This window comes from Lemur catta, chromosome X, assembly GCF_020740605.2.
Source record: "Lemur catta isolate mLemCat1 chromosome X, mLemCat1.pri, whole genome shotgun sequence".
Lineage (NCBI taxonomy): Eukaryota > Metazoa > Chordata > Mammalia > Primates > Lemuridae > Lemur > Lemur catta.
In genome coordinates, this window is record NC_059155.1 from 62639581 (window position 1) to 62663817 (window position 24237).

The 24237-nt window shown below is 35.4% G+C and overlaps 1 protein-coding gene across 2 annotated transcripts in view; it reads right to left on the reverse strand.

Moving 5' to 3' along the window:
* Window positions 1–24237, reverse strand: part of MOSPD2 (motile sperm domain containing 2) — a 48828-nt gene that overhangs the window by 22600 nt on the left and 1991 nt on the right. For both annotated transcript variants that reach the window (XM_045537749.1, XM_045537748.1), the window contains exons 3-6: window positions 8020–8175; window positions 5410–5496; window positions 3524–3678; window positions 274–334 (exon numbers count right to left, since the gene is read on the reverse strand). In XM_045537749.1, the coding sequence (XP_045393705.1) occupies window positions 274–334; window positions 3524–3678; window positions 5410–5496; window positions 8020–8175 (459 nt within the window). The remainder of the gene's footprint in view (window positions 1–273; window positions 335–3523; window positions 3679–5409; window positions 5497–8019; window positions 8176–24237) is intronic.

Genomic DNA, 24237 nt, shown 5'->3' on the forward strand with positions numbered 1-24237 from the left:
TGAAATAGTAAAAATGGATAATTTTGGAAATAAATGTATGTTTTTATGTACATACGTGTGCATGTGGGTGTGTTATAGGATGCCACACATACAGTTTAAATTTTCCTCTGTACCTATCAGGATACATACTTACATGTCTATGAACACATTTAAAATTCTTCATCAGAAAACAAAGTTTCAGGTATGAAATTCTATAATATAAGGCTCCACAATTCTCAGACATTGTCTACAGTTTCAATATATTATATTTTTATAAAGGAGTAAGTTACTTACAGAGGTATTTAGGGTAATAAACCTTAAAGCAGTTGATGATAAAGCGTACAAAGTCCATGTCCTAAAATAAAGATTAAATCTTTAAGACTGTCCACATTAGAGAACTTTAAATCGCACATTTCTAAAGGTGATAAATTACTAAATACAAATGAGAAAATTATTAAATTCTTAAAAAATAAGCTCATACATAAATATCTATATTCCCAAGGACTAAGGTTTTAGGTCATTAAGCTATTTATAATTATCAGCCCTAAAACTAAGTTGAACAAATCAGGTGCTTAGTGATGTTTTAAAATTATTCATTTTACCTTAAACTAGTTACATACTTCAGGCTGCTAAGGCAACAGGGCATAAAACAGATCTAAAAGCAATCCTCCCAGAGAAATTCTAAAAATCTGCTGACTACAAAATTATTGAAAACATGTATACAGTTTATAACCTGACCATTTGGAATGATAATGTGTATGTATATAAATTCTGGTATATTTTCTTTTTTTTAAAAAAAAGCCTATTTATACCTCATAATAGCTTCAATATATTTTATTAATTTCTTTTACACAACAGTTAATCTAATCACATTGGCTTGCTGTATCTACTTCACTTCTGGCTTTTTAAATTTTATTTAGGCAGCTAGAATTAGTTTTTTAGCTTATATTCAAGTGTTGTTCATTGACTCCAATTTCTGGGAGACTATAGCTGTCTGGCTGCTTCTACTGCTTTGAGCACAGCAACAAGAAATTAAGTCATTAAAGTTACTATTCATATGGGTCATTTCATTCCATGTTATTCTATGGCCACAGGCTGATTCATTAATCTTGACTGGCCATCTTATAAAGACTGCAGGATGAAAGATATAACCAGGCAAACTTAAATCCATCACAATTACTGAAAGCTAGATTTATCCTAGAGATGAGAGTCTATAAAGTCATCAGTAGCGTGTAAGTTCCAGCATCTTTAATTGCAGTAAACTGAAAGTAAGCGTCCTTATCTATTTTAAGTATTTATTATGAGATAAACCCTAGTATGTAATAATACCTTTACACCGAATCATTACACCCACTGTGCATGGAGTTTCATAATTTGTAGTTAAGAGTCAAAGAAAATAGCTAAAAAGAACTAGTTATATAAAAATTTGGTTACCTAGTTTATAATTTGTGGCCCCTAGAAACTTTGCCTAAATAGTTGTCTAATATTCTTTATTTCCATAATTTACTTATTGAATATCCTTGCTCACAAAGTCTTGAGTTACTGCTAATTCAAGTGGATTTGATAAGATGCCACTGGTGTATGTCCATTAGTGGGCACTACGTAAAATAGCTCCATAAAACCTGTTGCTCAGCATTGTATAAGGATGTTCTCAAGGATGTTATTCATTATCCTGTAAAATGTCTTCCTTTTGAGGACCCATGAAAGAATTTTCTGTCTAGTTCAAGTGTCAGGAATGGATATACTTCTCCTAAGACACTGGTTTTAAAGTATGGCCACTGAATAACTTTAAATGATTGCATTTCTTTCAGGCAGGCAGTTGAAGCTTAGAGTCAAACTGGTGGCCCAACCCTAACAGATAATTTTCTTATTTTTTGCCTTGAAATTTTGTATACATCTTTATAAGCTGACTTAAATCCTTTATGAATCACAAAAGGGTCATATATAAAAATAAATTATTCAATAAGATTCAGGTATTTTAAAATACTAGTAATGACTTAAATATTTACAAATTAAAGATGGTGAGATATCATATAAGTAGCTTTAAAAAATTCAGACAGCTCAATTCCCTGCCCCTATATTTGGCAACAGAAAACATTAACATTTATTTTTCATGATTCTGGGTTAATAATTAGGAAACTATCACACCCAAAGGATAACAGAATCATGATTTATTTTTATGGAATATTTATTTATCTAGGCAGGTTGATTTTGATTTGCTATATAAAATAATTTACTCTGTAATTTAAAACCCATTGACATGGAAACTAGGTTGGAAAAATCCAGGACACTGGATTCTTAAAAAATAAAAAGAAGAAATAGAAACATGAAAAAACAATCTGTGGTCCCGCCACCCAAAAAGAACTCTTGTTAACAGCTGTCTCTAGACTGTTTTTGTTTATTATAATGTCTACCTATAGTTTCCTTTTTGGGGGGCCATACATAACCATGCCATAGTGTATACACATATTATAGTATGTACAAACATATAGCTTTTCTCATTCAGAAAAAGGGTACTCTCCCATATTACTACGAATTCTTTTTAAACATTTTACATAGTTAAACATACTCCATCAGATATGCCATAATTTACCATTTCATCACTTTGCACATTTACACTTTTTCTAATTTTTCCCTATTTTAAATGACACTCAAAAAACATTTTGGCTCACAATGTTTTTTCTGTACTCAGGATTATTTCTTTAGAATAGATTTCCAGAAATTAGTTACCAGGCAAAGAGTATGAATTCTTAACATACCTTGCCAAATAGAATTCCAAGAAGATTTCAAAACTGCTCTGAGCACTTCTACAAATGCCACATTTACTGCTACTAGAATCAGCCATGGTTTAAATGTAAGAGACAACATTTAGAATAAATGTGCCAATTGATCTCAATTGCTGCTGAAGGGTTTGTAGGTACCACAAAGGTCACAAGGGCTTAAATTAAAGACTGGTAGGTTTTACTTATTTTTTAAACTTGGCAAAATCACCTGAAGAGAATGGGTTTTCAAAGTTAACCAAATCAAACAAACAGAAAACAAATCCAAACAAGCAAACAAAAACACCTGACAAAATCACAAAGTGCCACATGTGTAAAACTCATGTGAACATCTTGCAACTGCAAAACATGATATGAACATAAAAAATTAGAAATCATACATTACCTTACTCGGTATTTACTGAATGTATTACTGTGTGCCAGGCACAGGGGTGGGTGCTGTAAGATATTAGCTTTGATATCAAAGTTCACTGTTATCACATCAACTGATACCCTGCCAGCCTCGACGTTCTACCTCTGCATTCTGCATATCAGACAAGGAGCATTTCTAGGAAATTGACAGTTTCAATGCCAAATACTGAAACAAATTTAATTCTCTGCAAACCCCATTTATGTTTGACTTCATTCGCACAGCAAGGGTAAAAAAATAAATCCCAAATCTTAGTTAGCTCAATTTTACAGCAATGTTTGGTTGGCAGGGAGGACAGAAAAGAGGGAGGAAGCCATGGTAAACAATGATTTAGAATGAATGAAAAAATGCTTACGATGCTATTTATTCCAGTTTCTGACAGGTCAAACATCACTGTTACAGGTTTCCCATTTTCTCTCTTAGCATAACGTTCTAACCAGAATGCTATGAGCTTTTTTTTGTCCGGTATGGTTTTCTGGTCTTTTGTATGATACTTCACCCTGATCCAGACTTTAAACAGAACAAAAGATAAAAATAAGATTTATGGCATTATAATATTATTTTTTAATATATGTGTGTGCATATACATATGTGTATATGTATATGTATAGCCTTTCCCTTGACATTTTCTTCATTTATAATTCATTTTGTTTCTCAGATTAAAAAACATTTCTTCCTTCTTTTCTTTCTTAAATTTTTTTCCTCAACCCCAAGCCCCCTTCCTTCTTTTAAATGAGAATAGTTACACTTGGGAACCTTAAATTAAAGAGTAACACAGAAGTAAACTATTTTTCTTTCCCTTAGGAAATAAACTTCACTTGTAAGTAAGGGGGAAAAGAAAATACAGGTGAACAAACACTAAAAGTGCTTTTTATTGTGCTTAACAGAAGGAGAGCCAGTGGTTCTGTAAGTACTAGAAAAAATGTTCCATCCAGAGGAAAGCCACTGGCAGAGGTGCGATGGAGGCACGAGTGGGTGCCTGCACATGGGTGGAACATGGCAAACCGTTCCAGTGGTGGCAGCTGAGATGAAATGTGACGCGTGGTGAGAGGAGAAGCTAAACAGAGAGTCAGGGGCTGGGCCTGAAGGACTCTGAATGAAACGCTGGGGTGCTTTGATTTTCCTGTTTTAGAACCTCTCAGCAGTAGCATAGAGGGCCTGGGGGCAAGCAGGTAGTAGTCAGGGACTGGAATGAGGAAGTGGCTAGTGAAGACAAAAAGGGGCCTAATTGAAGCTATATCAGAGGAAGAGCCAATGAGTGGGCCTGAGGAGGGCAATACCAAAAGTGAGCAAGTGGCAGAATGTGAATGTTCAGTTGTGTGTTGTGATGAAGGCAGCTGGGCCAGGTGGCATTCTGGTGCCAGTCAGGTGGGTAGCTGGGTATGTGCATGTGGCCTGGGGATTGTGTGGGGTCACCACTGTGTTTGGGGAGGTAGCTAAAGCTGCCAAGGTGCTTGAGATCACCCAAGGAGACCATATCAGCTGGAAAGTAAAAGAGATGAATTAAAGGAACGAAGCCTGGGAAACATATTTAAGGGACAGGTAGAAGAGAAATGAGAAAAAAAGGCTTGGAAAGGATGTGGCCATGATAAGAGGAAAATGCAAAGAGTATTGTTGAAATGGGGCCAGATTACATGCTACAGAGAAGGCAAGCAAGATGAATGCAGGACATCTGTCCAGTATGGGGCTCGAGCACACCTGCCAAGTCCCATCCTTAATATAACAACAAGCTGGATCTGGGATGAGAGGGAGAAAGGCACAACAAGGGAGTCATCTGAACAACAGAAATGACTTACTGTTCCTCCTGTTATTACATACATTTCAGAAAAAGCTAAGGGAAGAAGATTATGAAAGACTCAAAAAGAAAAAAGCCCATTTAGCAAACTTTAGCGACTGTCAAAAAGATTCTCCATAAAAATACTGAGTTGAATTTTAATATCACAATCAAGTTAGAAAGAAGATAATGATGCTGAATTAAATTATTTTGGCTGTGTTACAGGATGCAACATTTGCCTTTGTTGCCTACTTTATTATAAAACAAACAGTACACACAACAACTAAGTGTCTGACACTCTGTAAAGATGGCCCTACTGATCCTTAGATGGCCCCACTGATCCTTAATTGCAGGAGACTTAATGTGTGCTACACATGGGGAAAGTTCTGCTGGTGATTAATTCAGCTGAGATAGATACCTACATCTCAAAATCTTCAAAAGCCAGTACAGAAATTAAATATACTTACACAATTTGTTACCCTCTTTGTCATAACCATGGAGATAAATAAGACCCATTTCCAATAACCATCTGGGAATGGAGGATTCGTTAAGGTCTAAAAAGTGATAAACTTTGATCAGTAACTGTAAAGACAGATTAATAAGAGACAAACATACAAATTTATTTAATGTAAGTTTTACATAATATGAGAGCCTTTGTAATGAAATGAAGACCTGAAGAGGCCGGGCGCGGTGGCTCACGCCTGTAATCCTAGCTCTGGGAGGCCGAGGCGGGTGGATCGCTCGAGGTCAGGAGTTCGAGACCAGCCTGAGCAAGAGTGAGACCCCGTCTCTACTAAAAATAGAAAGAAATTATCTGGCCAACTAAAAATATATATACAAAAAAATTGGCCGGGCATGGTGGCTCATGCCTGTAGTCCCAGCTACTCGGGAGGCTGAGGCAGTAGGATCGCTTGGGCCCAGGAGTCTGAGGTTGCTGTGAGCTAGGCTGATGCCACGGCACTCACTCTAGCCCGGGCAACAAAGTGACACTCTGTCTCAAAAAAAAAAAAAAAAAAAAAAAAAAAAAAAAAAAAAAAGACCTGAAGAGACTGTTAAATCTGAATTTTTTTTATAGCAGGTTTGATGAAGAGTGGATAATTGTGGACGAATATGGTAGGACAAATGGAGTAAGTGCTAAATGTGACAAACTGGGGGAAAATCAGCAAGGCCTGTTGATTCAGATTCCTCTCTGTGACCTAAACTAAAACGCACAATGTAAAGATAAAGTGGTATAGTAGTTCTGGTATTTAAAAAAAGATACAATGCATTCAAACATATGGAGAGAATCTCTGGCAATAAAAAATGATGTTTCCTACTAAGGAAACAAACTACATAAAGACACAGGGTCAGAAATGGATAAACTCCATTCCCCTTGACATGTCATTATTTATGAGCATACATTTCCACATTGTGGTTGAGTTCCTTTCACATAATGACTTGTAAACAAATATTGTCACTATCACACCATTTCAAGAGAACATGCCAGTAACTATCCACATTGTAGCCTCAGAATTAGTGAAAAAAATCCCTTTGGTTTCTCCAGTAAAATGGTATTTTTCTACAATGTTTGATATCTAGTAGACTCTAATATATTTTAGAACCTTGGGGAACCTTTAGCAAGAAGAACAAACAAAGGGCTTGTCTAGTTTCTGGCAAGGCTGAGGACCAACACAGCAAGGCAGCAAATGCCAAGGCTTTTGTTTCATTCACCAGCAGTTCCCCAAGAACTTTCAAAGATTTATCTTTCCCCACCCCCTTATCATATCTCTGTTATTTACCACCAGAAACTAGCAATTCTATGTAAGAAAACAAGTATTGTTGAGTTTAAAAGTTTACTTTGTACTTAAATCATTTAGGTATGTTAGATTTATATTTCCTTGCTTGATTAATATAACAAATGCTTCACTGTTGAAATTACCTACAGTGTTAACATTTCCAATCACATTATTACTTAGATACTCCTTTTCTCATGGATTCCTTCTGTAAATATGAAGAGTGGGGAAAGTATATACTCTAGATTTGTTGACTATTTTGTATTAAGTCTTCAGACTCAAGTCACCTAGAGTTTATAATCCTCATGGACAGAAAATCCTTCTTTATATCCAATTGAAATCAGAAGTTATGCCAGTTTCTTCTTGTTAAATTTTTAGGAGGAGAGAGATAACAGGTAACCTTTCCCATGAAAAGTTCTTCATATACCTGAAGACCAGTATAAAACTCCCAGGCTGGTGTGGTAGCTCATGCCTGTAATCCCAGTGGTGGGAGGATTGCTTGAGGCCAGGAGTTTAAGACCAACCTGGGCAACAGAGCAAGGCCTCGTCTCTACAAAAAATAGAAAAATTAGCCGAGCATGGTAGTGTGTGCCTGTAGTCCCAGCTCCTCAGGAGGCTGAGGCAGGAGGATCGCTTGAGTCCAGGAGTTTGAGGTTGCAATGAGCTATCATGATGCCACTGCTCTCTAGCCTGGGCGACAGAGTAAGACCTTGTCTCAAAACAAAACAAAACAAAAAACAAGAAAACAAAATCTCCCAAGATTTAAAACTCCCATTTTTGAGAAAAATCTCAATCTAGTAGTACACCTAGAAATTTGAAGTTAAGAGAAAACTGCCACAGCTTCCTTGGGTATAAGCTTGCTTTTCTGAGACTTCCATTTATTTAGCAATTCTATATGGAATACCTATTAGCACAAAGAACTCTCGGGATATAGAAAGACACAGACTCATTATTGAGAAAAACAGGAAAATAGTATCTCCTTATCTCTAGTCCTGGTAATGAAAATGCTGTCTTGCTATTGTTTCATGGTATTGAACTAAAAATAGATCAGGAGACTCTGCTGTGAGTGAAGAACGTGAGTGTGATTTCTGCTCCCCGGAGATCTGATTTCCTTATGAATGATCCTAGTTGGAAGACTTATTCATGAGGTGTTCCTTTGAAAGTATTATTGGGTCACTTAAATAATTATATTCTGGTGTTTATGATTGAGTACCAAGAATATGTGCCAATGCATGATTAAATAAATGTAAAACAGTAATATCTGTGCAGGAGATATTACAGTCAAGGTTAAATTGAACAGCTTACCATTGACAGAAATTTCTTTTCTCCACTGAAAACTCTCATCAAGCATCTTCAGTGTTTCATCTACATTATCGTGTCTCCAGTGTAAGTAACTTTCAACCCAGTTATCATCTTGTTGTAGCCTTTCAACATCACGTGGATCATATTTATCTGACTTATCTAAGGAAAAAACAGTAATAAATATCCAAGTCAGATTAATTCTGCAGTGAAAAATAATCACTAATGCCAAAGGAGAAAAAAGACCTGGAAGACAAAAGTTCAGCTATCTGAGGATAGACACAAGGATGTAGTTCAGATGAAAATGCAATTTAAAGGCTTGATGGAATTTCCAAGTGTGAGGAGAATACGGTTATCTAAAGACTGCAGGTTTAAGTAAGCCACTGTAGATGTTAAAATAAGACCATAGTCAAATATTTGGTACAACCCTCTCTAAAACTATAAACCAACATCTGGAAAGATGAATTATGCTATCTGAACTTGAAATTCTTAGCATAATCAATGAAGACTGAAGAAAGTTTATACGTAAAGAAATAACTAAGTTGTAAGTATCATTTTAAAAAATAAACTAAATATAAAACAGAAAACTGAACATGTAAGCAGCATTAGGATATTTTCAGACTGTGGCCAATATTTCCAATAATTTATTGGAATAATTATTTCCAATAACAATAATTTCTCATCATCTGCCTCCATACATGCTATATTCATACTAACCACTATACCAGATATCCCTCCTTCCTTGCTCCGCTCTCACCATTTTTATGTAACTGGACTCACCTTATCTCTGTACATCCAAATACTACCATTCTTCAAGACTCTTTTCAAATGCTCCCTCTTCTATAACATTTTCCCTGAGCCCAAAAGTAATTCCTTCCCTCTTGTCAAATGGTATGGGACTTGAACTAAGCTCTTCTTAATGCACTTACCACTTTTTACCTTGAATTAGAGTTACTGGCATGCGCATCATATTTGCCAAATAGATAGTAAAGGCACAGAGTCTATACATCCTAAGCATCTTCCAAAGCAGATGACAGCAGAACCAATGAAAGGGCCTTCAGTAAATATTCGTTAACGGCATCTATTCCTTCTCATTTTTTTTTTCCTCAGTTAACTGATCTTCCCAGGGGCCCAAGCAAAAAATTTCAGAAAATTCCCTGGCTCCTTCATTTCCTTTTCTTTTGCATCTAGTTAGTTGCCAGATTTTATACATTCTATCTCCTCTCCATTTGCACTTATTTCAGGCCTTAGAGATAATAGCTAAAAGGCTAGGAAAATATAAAGTGCATTCAGAGGATTATCTTCTTTGATTCTCAATTTCCTTGTCTTTCAGCTGTTTTATATACTCACAGTGCTGTGTGAGGATCAGATGGAAAAGTATATATGAAAGTACTGGGAAATTTAAAGCACTATAAAATATGAAGCCACAAATCATGCATTTGTAGAGTGTTACCTTGGATATGGCTTTTAATATCTAGCCTCTATTTTTCTAATCTATAAAATGAGTGGTTCTGTGGTAGGTAAACCTTGGAAATTATAGTTTAGTTCTGCTATTTGAAAATTCAACAGTATTCAATGCATGATTTTTCTTCCTTTCAAATAAAAATAGTGGTTTACGAAAAAGGTGACTAATTCAGCTGGCAACTCAAACATACTTAGCATGCAGAAGTGTTTTATGCATACTTCCTCATTTTGTCACAGAGAACATTAAAAGGACATGCACTCAAGGGTCAATATTTAATAAAATTCACTGCTTTATCAGGGACTTTCTGAAATAAAATTGGCTTTTTTTTAAACTGAGTATGCTGACAATGAAGACTACAATGCCTATTAGTCTTGATTCAGGCTGAGGAGCCAACAGTTTTACCCACCATTGCTTCTATGTAATCAGTGCAAATGTCAACACAGTGCAAAAGGCAAATGGTATCTTAGAATTATTATGAAAATAGTTTTGATCTCATAGGTTTCTGAAAGAGTCTTGGGCATCCCCTAGGGTCCCTGGGCTACAGTCTGAAAACCAATTACTTAGACCAATATTTGGCAAGTGGTAAAAACTCGGTAAATATTAGCCACGTTAAGAAGAATAAAATATTATTGTTGTTATCATTATCACTACCACTGCTAGTACCACCACTAGGGATACCATAAACAAAAGAGTATCCATTACTAGGAAATTTAAAGCCCATTGCTCTTTGATAGCTTTCACAGATGCAGATCTTTGAAATTAGAAATCTCCATTTATATTAAATTGATCAATTATTGTTATTAATTGACATGTACTTGCATATAAAATGCTGGTTGTTGATCATTTACTCCTAGGCAAATAGAAATGAAACCAGAGAGGGGAAAAGAAAAGAGAAGGTTGGAGAGGGGGACCCATGTGGGGGTTGGGAGAGAAAGGTAGGAGAAAAGTAGAGGCAGAAGAGGACAGAGGAAAAGGGCATAGAGGAGAGCGGGAAGCAAGGAGAGAGAGAATGAATGAGACAGTGAGAGAAGAGAAAGATGAGGGAGGCAAAGACAGAATGGCAGAGAGAGAAACAGAGAATAAACTGAGCATTCAAGGTAAGGAAAACACAGCCTGGGACCACAAGACCAAGGACAATAATTAACTGTGCTTATGACAATACAATTTGCTGCTTTCAAACCCAGCCCTCAGACAACTGAATCCTCAAGTGATAGGGAATTTTCAGAAAACCAGTCCTTTGGCAAGTCTAGATGTGCTACGGTTTGAATGTGTCCCCTTCAAAATTCAGATGTTGTCAATATGATAGTATTAAGAGGTGGGCCTTGAAGAGGTGATTATGACATGAGAGCCCCTCCCTAGTTAATGCGACTGCTTTCTGCCATGTGAGTACACAGCAAGAAGGCCCTCCCCAGACACCAAAGATCCTGGACTTCTCAGCTTCCAGAAATGAAAGAAAATGAATTTCTGTTCTTTATAAATTACTTAGTCTCAGGAATTTTGAGACAAGATGTTAACTTAGGAAGAAGTTAAAAATGTACATTCAAAAAATATCTGAAGATATAAAAACACATGTGTGTGTGCGCACATACACCTAGGACAACACTTTCAAAGACTTACCAATCAATGATTAAAGTGTACGGATGAGGATGAGAAGGGTTTAGTTTTTTTCTTTTTTTGAGACAGAGTCTCACTTTGTTGCCCGGGCTAGAGTGAGTGCCATGGCATCAGCCTAGCTCACAGCAATCTCAAACTCCTGGACTTAAGCAATCCTACTGCCTCAGCCTCCTGAGTAGCTGGGACTACAGGCATGCACCACCATGCCCAGCTAATTTTTTCTATATATATTTTTAGTTGGCCAGATAATTTATTTCTATTTTTAGTAGAGACGGGGTCTCGCTCTTGCTCAGGCTGGTCTTGAACTCCTGACCTCGAGTGATTCACCCACCTCGGCCTCCCAGAGTGCTGGGATTACAGGCGTGAGCCACCATGCCCAGCCCAAGAAGGGTTTAGTTTTATAGAAAGATATGTGTATATATATGTATACCTTCTCATAATACCTTGTCCTTATTACTTTCATCTTGCAGACCAGTGAAAACTGTATCACAAACCAATATTAATCCCACTGTGGTGGATTTTTAAGCCTCACTTCTGCATTTCTTCAAAATAGCTCATTTCAGCCACTCCTTTGTTAAGAAACTTTAATGAACTATCAGCACACCTATGGTTCACTGGCCCTTTCTACTATTTATATGTTTTTATATGAATTTTGCTCTGTAAATTGGTCTTATATTTATACAAGTGTATCACCACCAAATACATTGTAAAGTCCATAATTTGGCAGAGAAAGAAGATGCATGACAATGGTGATTTGACTCTAGGAACAGACAGTATGAAATGTTCCAGGGTAACTATGATTTCTCTGTCTCAGCTTTTCATCTCTCTCCACACACATGCTCACTTGCTTGCTCTCTCTCTCCCACACACACACATGCACATACACACACACTTAAAAAAAACTGTGTGCTGCAAGATAAAAGAGACTATAGTTCTTACTTGCAAAACAGGAAATTCCATTAACTTTTCTTTTTCTTTCTTGTACTTCTTGGCTAGTGACATTACCAACAGGTCAGAAACTGTGTTTTAAGGCTAACAAATGTGAAAAAATTTCTGGCCATATTCAGGATATAGGGTAGAATAATGGAATCAGAAGACTCGTGCTGCTATGTACAATGGGAATGAGCAAGTCACCCTGGGTCTTATTTTCTTCTCTGTAAAATGGAGGTAAGGTCTGCTTACTCACAGTCTTAGGAAGACCAAGGACACTGAAAATTTCCCAGTATACAAATGAATTTCTATTAACATAAGGTAGAATGTTAACCATAAAAAGAGGACTAAATTCTAATTTACTAATTAGTTAACCAGTTGAGAAAATCTTGAAAATATATTGTAGTTATTATAAATGTGCCTAGATTTCAAATAAAGGTTGAAAAAAATACAAAAGTATTCTAATAATGAAAACCGGACAACAGTTATTAACTGGGCATCATAATGTTCAAAAGCAGCAAACATACAACTCTAGGTTATTATAGTAGTCTAAAACATTTTAGGATCTCTTATTTCTCCATAACTCTGAGTGTGAGTCCACTGAAAGTCCTGATAGGCCCTTGGGAGAGCATTGTTATTAGATGGACTATTTCTATTGACTGTACTGCGTAAATGACAACAATGGGCCAAAATAACAGTATTCTCTCAAGCACATCCTCTGCCAGCTGCCTACAACCTAGCACCCTGGATCGCTACTTACTTGTGAAACTATCTGGTGAGACTGAGACAGAGATGATCTTTTATGATGGGTTTAAGCCACTGGGCTATAGCAGTGATTTTCAAACTTCAGCATGTATCAAAATCACCAGGAGGGCTTATTAAAACAGGGATTACTGGGCCTCACTCCAAGAGTGTCTAATTCAGACTGGGATCCAAGAATCAGCATTTGTAACCAGTTCTTATATGATGCTGATGCTGCTGGGTCCAGGGACCACACTTTGAGAACTACTGGTCTACGGCAGGGGTTGGCAAACTTTTTCTGTACAGGTAAATATATAAATATCTTAAGACTTGGAGGGCCACAAACATCCTCTGCTGCTGATTCTTCTTTGTGTGTGTGTGTGTGTTTTAACAACCCTTTAAAAATATAAAAACCATTCTCAGCTTGAGGGCCATACAAAAATAAGACTTTGCTGATCTCTGGTCTACTGGAGAGAGGGCAGGTGTTTTTTGTTTCAGGTACTATCCTTCAAGAGCTCCATTCCTTAGCAGACCTGAATAAGCAAAGCTAAACTCTCAATGCTGTTTTCCAGGTCCTTATCAGTTACCAGCCAGTTATCCAGGCTACTTAGATGTAATGGACCTTGGTCTATTCCTGCGTATTATGGACTCTGCCTCGAGGCCTCAGCATGGGAGCACTATCTGCAATCTTTCACTTGGCTCCTCTTGGTCAAATGGGAGAATGAGAGGCCAGTTTCATCAAAACCAATAATATAATAGTGTTCTTGAGCAAGAAAGAATCAGTCATTTTGAGGGAAGAGCTCCTCAAATCACACCCTTAACAGCAAGACCCTGGTGAGACATGGGTGAGGATATGAGGGCAGTGGGACTGAAGCTGTTTCCTCTGCTAAGCTCCATGAGGTCAAGGACTTTGGAACCACCCCCCCAACACACAGTAGGTGCACACTAAATCTTTGCTACTGAATAATTAGCCACGTACAGGTCTAGTTTCCAGCAGACTTTGCATGCTTTGAGGACCCAGAACTTCAGTAACAGATTGTCTTTTTCCTTCCCCTTTTAAAAAGCTAAACATTTACAGAACAGAAAATAATGTTAACAAATACTTATGTAGCTGTGACCCAGAATTAACACATATTAACTTAATGGCTTTATATTTTTTTAATAAAAGAATTAGAACGTCACTGATCAAATTAAAGTTTCCCTTGATCTTCTCATAAAAGCCTTACATTTCTTTTGTTAGATTATTAGGCAGTTTAGAGATCTTTGTGTTGCTATCATAAGCCTTTGACAAGATTGGCAAACCTTATACCATGTATTTTCCTTGTCATATTGATAACTAAGTTATCTTACATAATGTAGAATTATAGAAATAATAGTAGAGATCACTGCCTTTTTCCTAACTTTATGGTAATTATTCTTAAGTTTCACAATTAAACATGACATTTGCTGTAGGTTTTTAGAAGGTACATTTAGCTTTAAGTATTCTGGAATTTCCATTGTGATATCCTCTTTAACCCATGAGTTATTTACCAGAAGTAAGAATTACACACATTACTAAGAAGTTCTTAATCCATGGGTTATTTAGAGGTACACGTTGGTTTCCTAACATTTGATGTTTTAAAGTATTTGTTATTGTGACTTCTAATAAAGTTGCTTAATGGTGTGAGAACATGGTCTGTATGATCTAGCTTTTTTGGAATTTTCTGAGACTTCCTTTTTGACTTATAATGCGATGAATGTTTGCAAAAGTTCCAAAAGTACAAATATATATTCAAAAAGTATATATTCTGTTTTAGTTATGTAGGAGAGTCCATACACTCATACATACACAAACATGTATATCTATGTATCAAATTTGCTCATTGTAGTGTTAAAATCTTCTAAAATCTTTAATGATTTCTCATCTGCTTGTTCTGCACATTTCTGAAAGCTTTGTTAAAATCATTCAACATGTCTGTGGACTTCTTGAGTTTCCCTTATAATTCTAGGTGCTTTTGCTATAAGTATTTTAAAGCTATACTGTTAGGTAGTTTTTTATGTTTTAAGTTCCTAATTGTTATACATTTTTAGGGTTTCTTTTATCATTAACAGTATCCTTTTTTACATGCGTGAATGTTTTTCACCTTAAATAATATTTTGTCTAATGAAAGTACTGCCTAATGAGGTAAAATTTGGGGAAAAAAGACAAAAAACAAAAAAAAAAATTAAAAAAAGGAAAGTACTGCCAACACAGGATTACTTTTGGTTAATACTGGTTTCGTATACCTTTTTCCATTTATTTTTCAACCCTTCTACATTAATTTATTTGAGATTAGTCTCTTGTAGGCCATACATAATTAAGATTTTTAAAATCTAATCTGACACTTAAGATGTACAAATCTATTTATATTTGTAGTAACAACTAATAATTCTGAGATTATTCCTGTTGTCTTCCTATGTTTTCTAGTTACCATGCTGCTTTTTTCCTCCTTTCCTGCTCCTTGTTGGAGAGATGACTTTTTCTTCACTCCTCTTTTCATTCCTCCACTGGTTTTGAAGTTAAGCATTTTATTTCTATCTCTCAATGGTTACCCTTATTTTAAATACTTACACTGAAAATAACAAAATCCAAAGTTAACATCTCTATCCTCATTTTGAACAATACAAGTCCTTGTATTGCTTTACTTCCAATTTCCCCTATTCCTTTTATTGTTTTAAACTTTTTCCCTTACTATCAACATTTAGATTTTTTCTTTAGTAATTTGCTTATCCGTTTCTTTGCTTTTCATTGCTTCTTGTATTACTCTGCTTCCTGTGTTCTATTTGCTTATTAGTGAAGTAGACTGGTAGTTTTTTTTTTTTTTTTTAATCAGCAATGGTCAATCTTGGCTTGCCTAAAACCTTTTACCTTCACTTTTGAATAAATACTCTAAGTGGGAAGTTATTTCCTTCAGCCCTTTTGGAAAATCATTTTACTGCTTCCTGGCATTACTGTTACTGATGAAAAATCAAGTAACAGTCTGATTTTTTTTCCTTTATGGACAATCTGTCATTTCTCTATGGTAGTTTAGATTTTCTATTTGTTGTTGGTGTTTTTGGATTCACTATGATACACCTTGAGATTAATTTATGATGCTCAGATTCCATTATACTTCTTTAATCTGAGGTTTTGATATATTTTATTAACTCTGAATAACTGTCAGCTATATCTCTTCTAATAGCACTGTCTTTTTTCCATTCTGGAAGTTCTATTGGATGTATATGAGGTTTCTCATGACTCTTATTTTTCTTACACATTTTTATATATTTTTTTCCTCCAACGATCTGGGTATAGAGTAAGTACCTGTATAAAAACTTTAAAATTCTCTATGAATGTCTGTGTCAGTTGTGAACATACAGCAGTATAATGGGAAAAGAAAAGCTTCTGTTAAATCATGGCCCAACTAGTAAGTACAAAGTAACTAATATCAAAAATGTTCCACATATATATATATATGCCAAATCTCTATAGCCAAAAGAAATTCCGCTTAAAATAGTTTTGATTGAAATGTAGTAAATATTTTGTTCTCTCATTTCTTGTGAAATGGCTGCAGAAGGAAGAAATCCTTTACGAATTTCTGTGAACTCTATTCAATCTCCTTGAGATCTTATCAAACCAAAATTCTTGTTAAAGTTTTCAGTAATGAAAAATCATTCACGCACTCTACTATCAAAAGCCACAGATTTGGTAAACAGATCACTATTCTGGGCAAGCTTTTCAAATGATGACTAAAACCAAATTGACATTTTGGAAATGCCAGTATTCTAGTAACAGACTTTTAAAGTTGTACATCTCACTAAACATTCAGAATGAGGGTATATGAAGAATCAGTATCAACAACTTAAAGAGATGAGTCAGAAAAAAAATAATATCTGCCAGGCACCATTAATAAGGATTCAAAAATAAGCAGATCTACCAATTCTCTATACCAACACAAATTTACCACTGAAGTTTCTACAAGAAGTTACAATCTAATATTCTTCACGGTGGAGTCTTGATATTTTTAGATATGTAATAAGGACAAAAAGTGATAAACTCTTTTTTAAAAGTCAAATAAAAATTGTATATATTTATGGTGTGCAACATGATGTTTTGACATATGTACACACTATGGAATGCCTAAATTAAGCTAAATAACATGCATTACCTCACATGCTTATCATTTTTTTGTGATGAGAACACTTAAAATCTACTCTCTTAGCAATTTTCAAGTACACAATACATTGTTATTAACTATAGTCACCATGTTGTACAATAGATCTCTTAATTTATCCCTCTGTGTGACTGAAATTTTTTGTCCTTTGACCAATATCTCCTTAATCTCCCCCTATCCCCTGAGCCCCTGGTAACTACCATTCTACTCTCTACTTCTGTGAGTTCAACTTTCTTAGATTCTACATTTAAGTGAGATCATGCAGTACTTGTCTTTCTGTTTCTGGCTTATTTCACTTAACATAATGTCCTCCAGGTTCACCCAAATTGTCACAAACAACAGCATTTCCTTTTTTGTTAAAGGCTGAATAGTATTCCATTATGTATACATACTACATTTTCTTTATCCATTCATCTGATAAACTCTTAAGATCTTTTCCTCTTTATTCTGATCATGGCAACTTTAAAAAGGTGACCTTGAGAATGTTAAAGATGGAGCAGAATTTAAGAAAATATAAGTGTCCATCTTTCTATCTTTTAAAGGTTTCCTTGCTTGGGGATAATAATAACTCACTAGACATGAGGGATAATCTGTGATCACCTACCATATGCTAGCCCAAAAGAGATCTAGGTATTGCAGATGCAAAGATAAGCCCGAGCTGGTACCTTGGGTGGTTCGTAATCTAGACACATTTGCAAACTATCCAATGGTATAGTTATATTTTAAATGTTATTTTCCTTCCACCCTTTGTTTCTAGAGAGGGTAATCAATGAGGACCATCCCTGTTATATGTACCCTTTACCTTACAGGGGTTCCTTCCATTCGCTACTGATCTTCCTTCAAAATTCTCCTTTTTTGTTGTCTACGATACTAAAGTTTCCTGGTTCTCCTATTTCTCTAACCACTTTGTCTTCTTCAGCCTAATAAAATGAAGGTATTTCTCAAAGTTAATTGCTTAATTAAAAAAAAAAAACAAGGACAAAATAAAGACATTTTCAAAACTAAGAAAGTTTAGCACCAATACCCCCCACCAGGGGAAATCTAAAGGTTATACTTTAGATGAAACTATGATGCCAGATACAGGATCTGAAACTCAAGAAAAAATGGTCAATCACAGTATTAGTAAATATGTGGTAAGTAATCAAACACTGATATATAAAACAACAATGATAAATTGGCACGGGGTGTGAATTTTTGGAATCGGGTTAGAGCTAAACAATGAACATATCTTTCAGGGAATAGAAAAGAGGAAATATTCCTAAACTTATGAAGCCTACATAATCCTGATGTCAATATTGTACAAGAAAAATACAAGACAGGAAAATGACAGGCCAATTCAACAATACAGAACCAAAATTCTTAAACTATTAAACTGAATTTAGCATTTAAAAAACCTTATCAGTATAATCTACCATACTAACACCTTAAAGGAAAAAACCAATGACAATTTCAACAGATAACAATAAATGTGTACAACAGATTAAGAAACTGCATTTAGTAAAATTCAACTATCAATCGTGATGGGAACAACACAAAACAAACAAAACACCTCAAACTAGCAAACCAGGAAAAGAAGAAAACTTATTTTGATAAAGGGTATCTACAAAGATCATACTTAATGGTGACATGTTCAAAGCTATCTTTCTATGATCAGGGATAAGGTAAGTAGGCTTTTATCACTACTTCTATTCAACAATGTTCTAAAAGTTTCAGCTACTGTAGTAAAGGAAAAGCAGTGAAAGATTTAAGAATTGTCAAGTTAGAAAGAAAAGTCAGTATTTCAAGGGGATGTTATTATCTACATAGAAATCCCCGATAAATTATCAGAATAATTAGGTTTCTGAATTCACTATCAGTATTAAAAAAACCAAATGCATTTTCCATAAACCAGCAAATAAATTGAAAATGCATTTTCCATAAACCAGCAAATAAATAGAAAATAAATTTTAAAACATACCATTTAAATAACTGTAAGAGTAAAACATGTATAATACCTGGGAAGAAATATAACAAAAGATGGGTTAACTGTCACAGAGAAAAAAATTATAAATCTTTCAGTAAGGAAGACTTTAGCACATGGACATATACACCACGTTCTTGGATAGGAAGACTCAACCATGATGATGTCAACTCTCACGAAATTGACCTGATTTAACACAATCTCGCTCAAAATGCCAACAAAAGTGTTTTTTTTTTTTGCAGAAATACAATAAGCTGATTCTAAAATTTATATGAAAGAATGAGCCTAAAGAAGTGATTTTCACAGAAGCAGAAGCCAAATGGCCCATAAAGACATGAAAAAATGCTCAATCTCACTGGTATTCAAAGAAATTAAAACCACAATGAAATGTCCCAACACCCTCATCAGATGTACAAAAATTTGAAAGAAATTACAGTGCCAAATTTTAGAGTGTGGAAAAACAAGGGCACTCAAATACTGCTGGTTAAAATGAAAACTGATACAATCATTCTCAGAAACTGCTTGGTTTGGGTATAGTTTGTTTGGCTCCACCAAGTCTCAGGATGAAATTTGATCCCCAAAGTTGGAGGTGGGGGTGGATCCCCCAGGAAAGAAAGGCTCTGTGCAGTTCTTGTGGGAGTGAGGGGGTGCTCACTCTTAGTTCCCATGAGACCTGGTTGTTGAAAAGAGCCTGGAACCTCCTCCTCTCTCCCTTCCTCTCCTTCACTTTCTGCCAGGAGTGGAAGCTTCCTGAGGCCCTCATCAGAAGCAGATACTGGCACCATGCTTCTTGTACAGCCTGCAGAACCATGAGCCAAATAAACCTCTTTTCTTTATAAATTACCCATCCTAAGGTATTCCTTTATAGCAACACAATGCACAAAGACAGAAACAGTTCGGCAATACCTAGTAAAGCTGAACAATGTGCTTATTGTACAATCTGCCCATTTTACTGTTGGGCGCAAACCCTAGAGCAGCAGTTTTCAAACTTTTTAGTCTCAGGACCCCTTTTAAACTCTTAAAAATAATTGAGGACCACCCAAAAGTTTTCTTTGTTTATATGGTTTATATTTGTTGGTAGTTACTGTGTTAGGTATTAAAATTAAGAAAAAATTTAAACATGAGAACACACAAGCACATATTCTAAAAGCCATCAGAGCAATGACATCATCACATACCATGTAGCTGCTGGAAAATGCCACTGTATGCTTGTGAGAGAATGATGGTAAAAAAGAAAAATAATATTTTAGTGTTTTAAGAAAATTGTTTTGCCTTCCCAAACTCCTTAATATGGTCTCAAGGACCCTATTTCCTGGATGAACTTTGAGAACCACTGCCCTAGAGAAATTCTTGCATATGTGCGCCAGACATGTATAAGAATGTTCATAGCAGCACATGATACATAAACCTAGAAACAACCCCAAATCCATCAATTGGTGTATTCATTCTATGAACTACTATATAGTTATATTTGACGATATGAACAAATCTTGAGCAACAGAAGCAGATCATGAAAAAATATATTCAGGTTTTACATAAAGTTCAGAAAGAGGCAAAATCTAATAAAATATTGGTGAGGAATACATCATAGGTGTAAAACTAATTAAAAGTAATTGAATGAGTAAGACAAAATGTAGGAAAAGTAACTGTCTCCTGAATGGCAGGGCCGAGGGTACTTAGAGAAGCTTCTAAGGTACTGGGTAGTTCTAGTTCTTTGGCCGAGTGGTGAGTATATGGGTGTTTATTTTGTTCATGTTTTATACATTCTACACATAAAATTTCAATATTCAAAATTAAAAAATAATAAACCAAAAGTTAAAAGACTAGAAAAAGTCATTAAGTGAGAGAAAATTAATTTAATAATAGAAGAAACCACAAAGGAATGTGTAATTTTGAATATATTCAAAAACCGAAAAAACAGTTAAAATGACATAAACAAGAAAAGCCCATACCAATGGAAAAAAATGTTTAAACTACAAATAGAAGTAAACATATGAAAAGAAGTTTACCATTATTAGCAATCAAATGCAAACTAAACCAAAGAACCATCAATTAAGAAATAATGACACTAAATATGGGTAAAGGTGTGGTGAGACTAACACTCTCCTTCAGGCTAGCAGGAATGAATATTGGTGCAACTGCTAGGGAGGAAGTTTAGCACATATTGTCAAATGTCTGAAAAATATTTACACTGTTGAAAATAATAATTTGATTTCTAAACGTGAATATTAAGGCAATAATCTGAACTACCGCACAAAAAGTTGTATTAACAGACAACTGGAAAGAATTTAAGTGCCCAAAAAGGGACTATCTAAGATAAAAGAAGAAAACTACTTTTTATTTAGTTAAATGAAAAGAACTGGACATTAAATGGTAATATACAATGTTGCTTACTTCATAAATATGGGGAAATCAGATGATGTCAGTAAAATTGTAACACACAAAATTATAGACAGAGTGGTCTTTTAAATTTGCTTTCTTATAAGAAAAAAGACTGGAAAAATGTATCCACTGTTAGTAGACATATCTATCTCTCAATGGCGAGCTTATGGGGATTTCTTCAGACCTTTTTGGTATGAACAAAATTCATTTAAATGAATTCATATACTTATAAAGCCAGACAACAAACCTAAAATAACATACCCCACAAAACTCTCAATGGCTCTCCATACTCACTCAAGTACAAACATATCACTTTGGTGTCCAAGGCTCTCTACCTTATAGTCCCGGTTTTTACCCAGGTGTGCCCCACGTGTGCTTACCCCACTCAGGATTTACGATAGCGGACTTCCTAATGCTTCCCCAACATGCCCCAAACCTTCTCACCTCGGTGCCTTAGCTCAGACTATTTGATCTACCTTGACCACCTTCTCTATCTGAACGAGTTCCACCATCTTCCAAAGTTCACAAGAAACACCACCTTTCCTATGAAGTTTTTTACCATCACCCCAACTAGAACTAGATGTTCTTTGTCTTTGACTCTTACAGACAATATTTTAGCACTATTACTCTTAATAAAATTTGCCTTAATTTTAATAGTTATCTCTGTTTTAATGCCTCTACTACATTGTAGTACTTTGGGAAGGGGCTCTATCCTTTTAGCTCTTTCTTGAACACTGACACACTGCTCCCCAGAATTAAGCAGATAATGAATACTTGAGGAACTGAATAAATTATTGTCACAAGAGATTAGTATCTTCTCTTGGGTTTAAAAAAGAGGAAGAAAGAACTGGAAATGTTTCTCATTTGAGGCTCAGCATGGAATTTCTCACAGAAACAATGAGGAAAAAAAAGTACTATAACTATGGACTTTTATTCTTTCTGCTAGCTAAAAATGTATCCGTAATTGGTAACTTAATTTCTACAGACACAATAATGTGCTTGGAATTGCCAAGAACTCACCCCCTAAAGCATTTTTGAAGTACAGTTAGTGCTTGAAATGATATACTTGCAGATAATAAATATTTTCCTTTAGGAAAAACATCAGGTTTGCTTAAGTCTGCCTTAAGCCTCTTCTGAAACGAAATATTGCTAATGAAAATAGAAAGGGTGAAAGACAAAGAAAGAAGGAAAGTAGATGTTCTAAACAACTAGTTAATTTCTAAAAGCAAACTCAAAAGGGAGAATACAGGCAAATTATAAAAACCTTTTTACCACTTTCCAACTCTATCTATATCTGATGCTATATTTCAGGAAACAACTGAAACTTTAAGGTGAGAAAGTCTTTAAAGGTTTCTATTTTCCTTTCCCATGCAAGTCCTTAAATGAATATTTACAACTGCTGTGCAGATAACCCACACATATATGTGCACACATACCCAAGTGTGTATAATTAAAAACAAAACCCTTCCTATACTTAGCACCATATAGTGCATTTCTCTGAAATAATGCCTGTCTTTATGAGACATATTCTGAGGGCTGCTCTTTGCCAGATTTTGGTGGGGGAGGGTAGTCAGTTAGGACAGTTCTTAATACAGAATTGGACTAATCTTCCTATGTATATATTTAAATATTGCTATATTCATTCAATTAGTGTGTCCTGAGAACTGGGCTAGGTATACAGAGGTAAGACATGCAAGACCTCTACCGTCAATGTCTACAGGTTGCTACAGAACCCATATACATACTACTGGAGGAAATGAACAATAAATAAATAAACAAGATGATTACAGATTACAATAAGAGCTGTAAAGGAGAGAAAATAAACAAGACAGGGAGGCTATTTAATAATAATCAGTGAGGGCCTCTCAGATACACTTAAACCTTGACAAGAAAAAAAAATGGACTAAGCCATGCACATTACCTAGGAAAAAGCTTTCCAGGCAGAGAGAAGTAGAAAGGTCCAAGATGGAAAGACTCATTCTGTTTGAGGAACACAAACAAGGTAGTGTGGCTAGTCGTGCTTTACAAACTGTGAATCATGTTTTTTATGATGTAAATTTTTTGGGTCATTGTATTTTTTAAAAGAAAGTAAAACAGAAGAAACATCAGTTACATGTTTTCAGAACAAGTATTCTTTAAAGAACTTTTGCTTCAGCTATGTGAGTGTGCACGTGTGTACTGGGTTGCAACATATAATATGTTTTTTACTTTGGGCAGTGGTCAAATCTGTACTAAGGAAGGAGAGTTGTAATAGATGAGGATGGAGGGGCAGGCAATAGGCAGATTATGCATGGCCTTGCATTATAGGCCACCCCAAAGAACTGGGATTTTATTCTAAGTGTAGGGGGAAGACACTGAAGGGTTTTAAGCTGGAGAGTGACTTGATCTAATTAGACATCGCGGTGTTGCTAAAAGATTACTATAGTGAAATTTGGAAGATATGAGCACCAGCCCTGGCCTAGCCACTAACACTAGGGATTTTAAGCAAATCATTTAATCTCTCAAAACCTCACTTTTCTTCATTTTAAAAATGAGAAGGCTGAACCAAGATCTTGTCTATTGCTAAATTTCTGCCTATATTCTGCTTCCTTTCTTGGGCATAAATAAATGACAACTGGGGAGTTACTAGCTCACTAGGTATAATTCTGAGCTACTTCTTAAAATATTATAAACCATGTAATTATAACAGTTACATTTCTATAGAAAGCAATTTTAGAATTAGCTCTTTACTGGAACCAGGTGCGGTATGTTATTAGAGATGAGATCTCCAGGCTAAAAGAGAATCAAGTGCTTTTGCAACTCTCTGGTGCAAAGTTAGGGATGTGACGAAAATTGGCAGGGAGGAATGAACAGACTTCCTTATTCGTTCTAGGTCATCAACTGGATGTATAATCTAGGACAGTTTAAAGTTGCAAGGAACCTCTGCTGAGCACTAAAGTCAAAATGTGGAAGCTTAATTC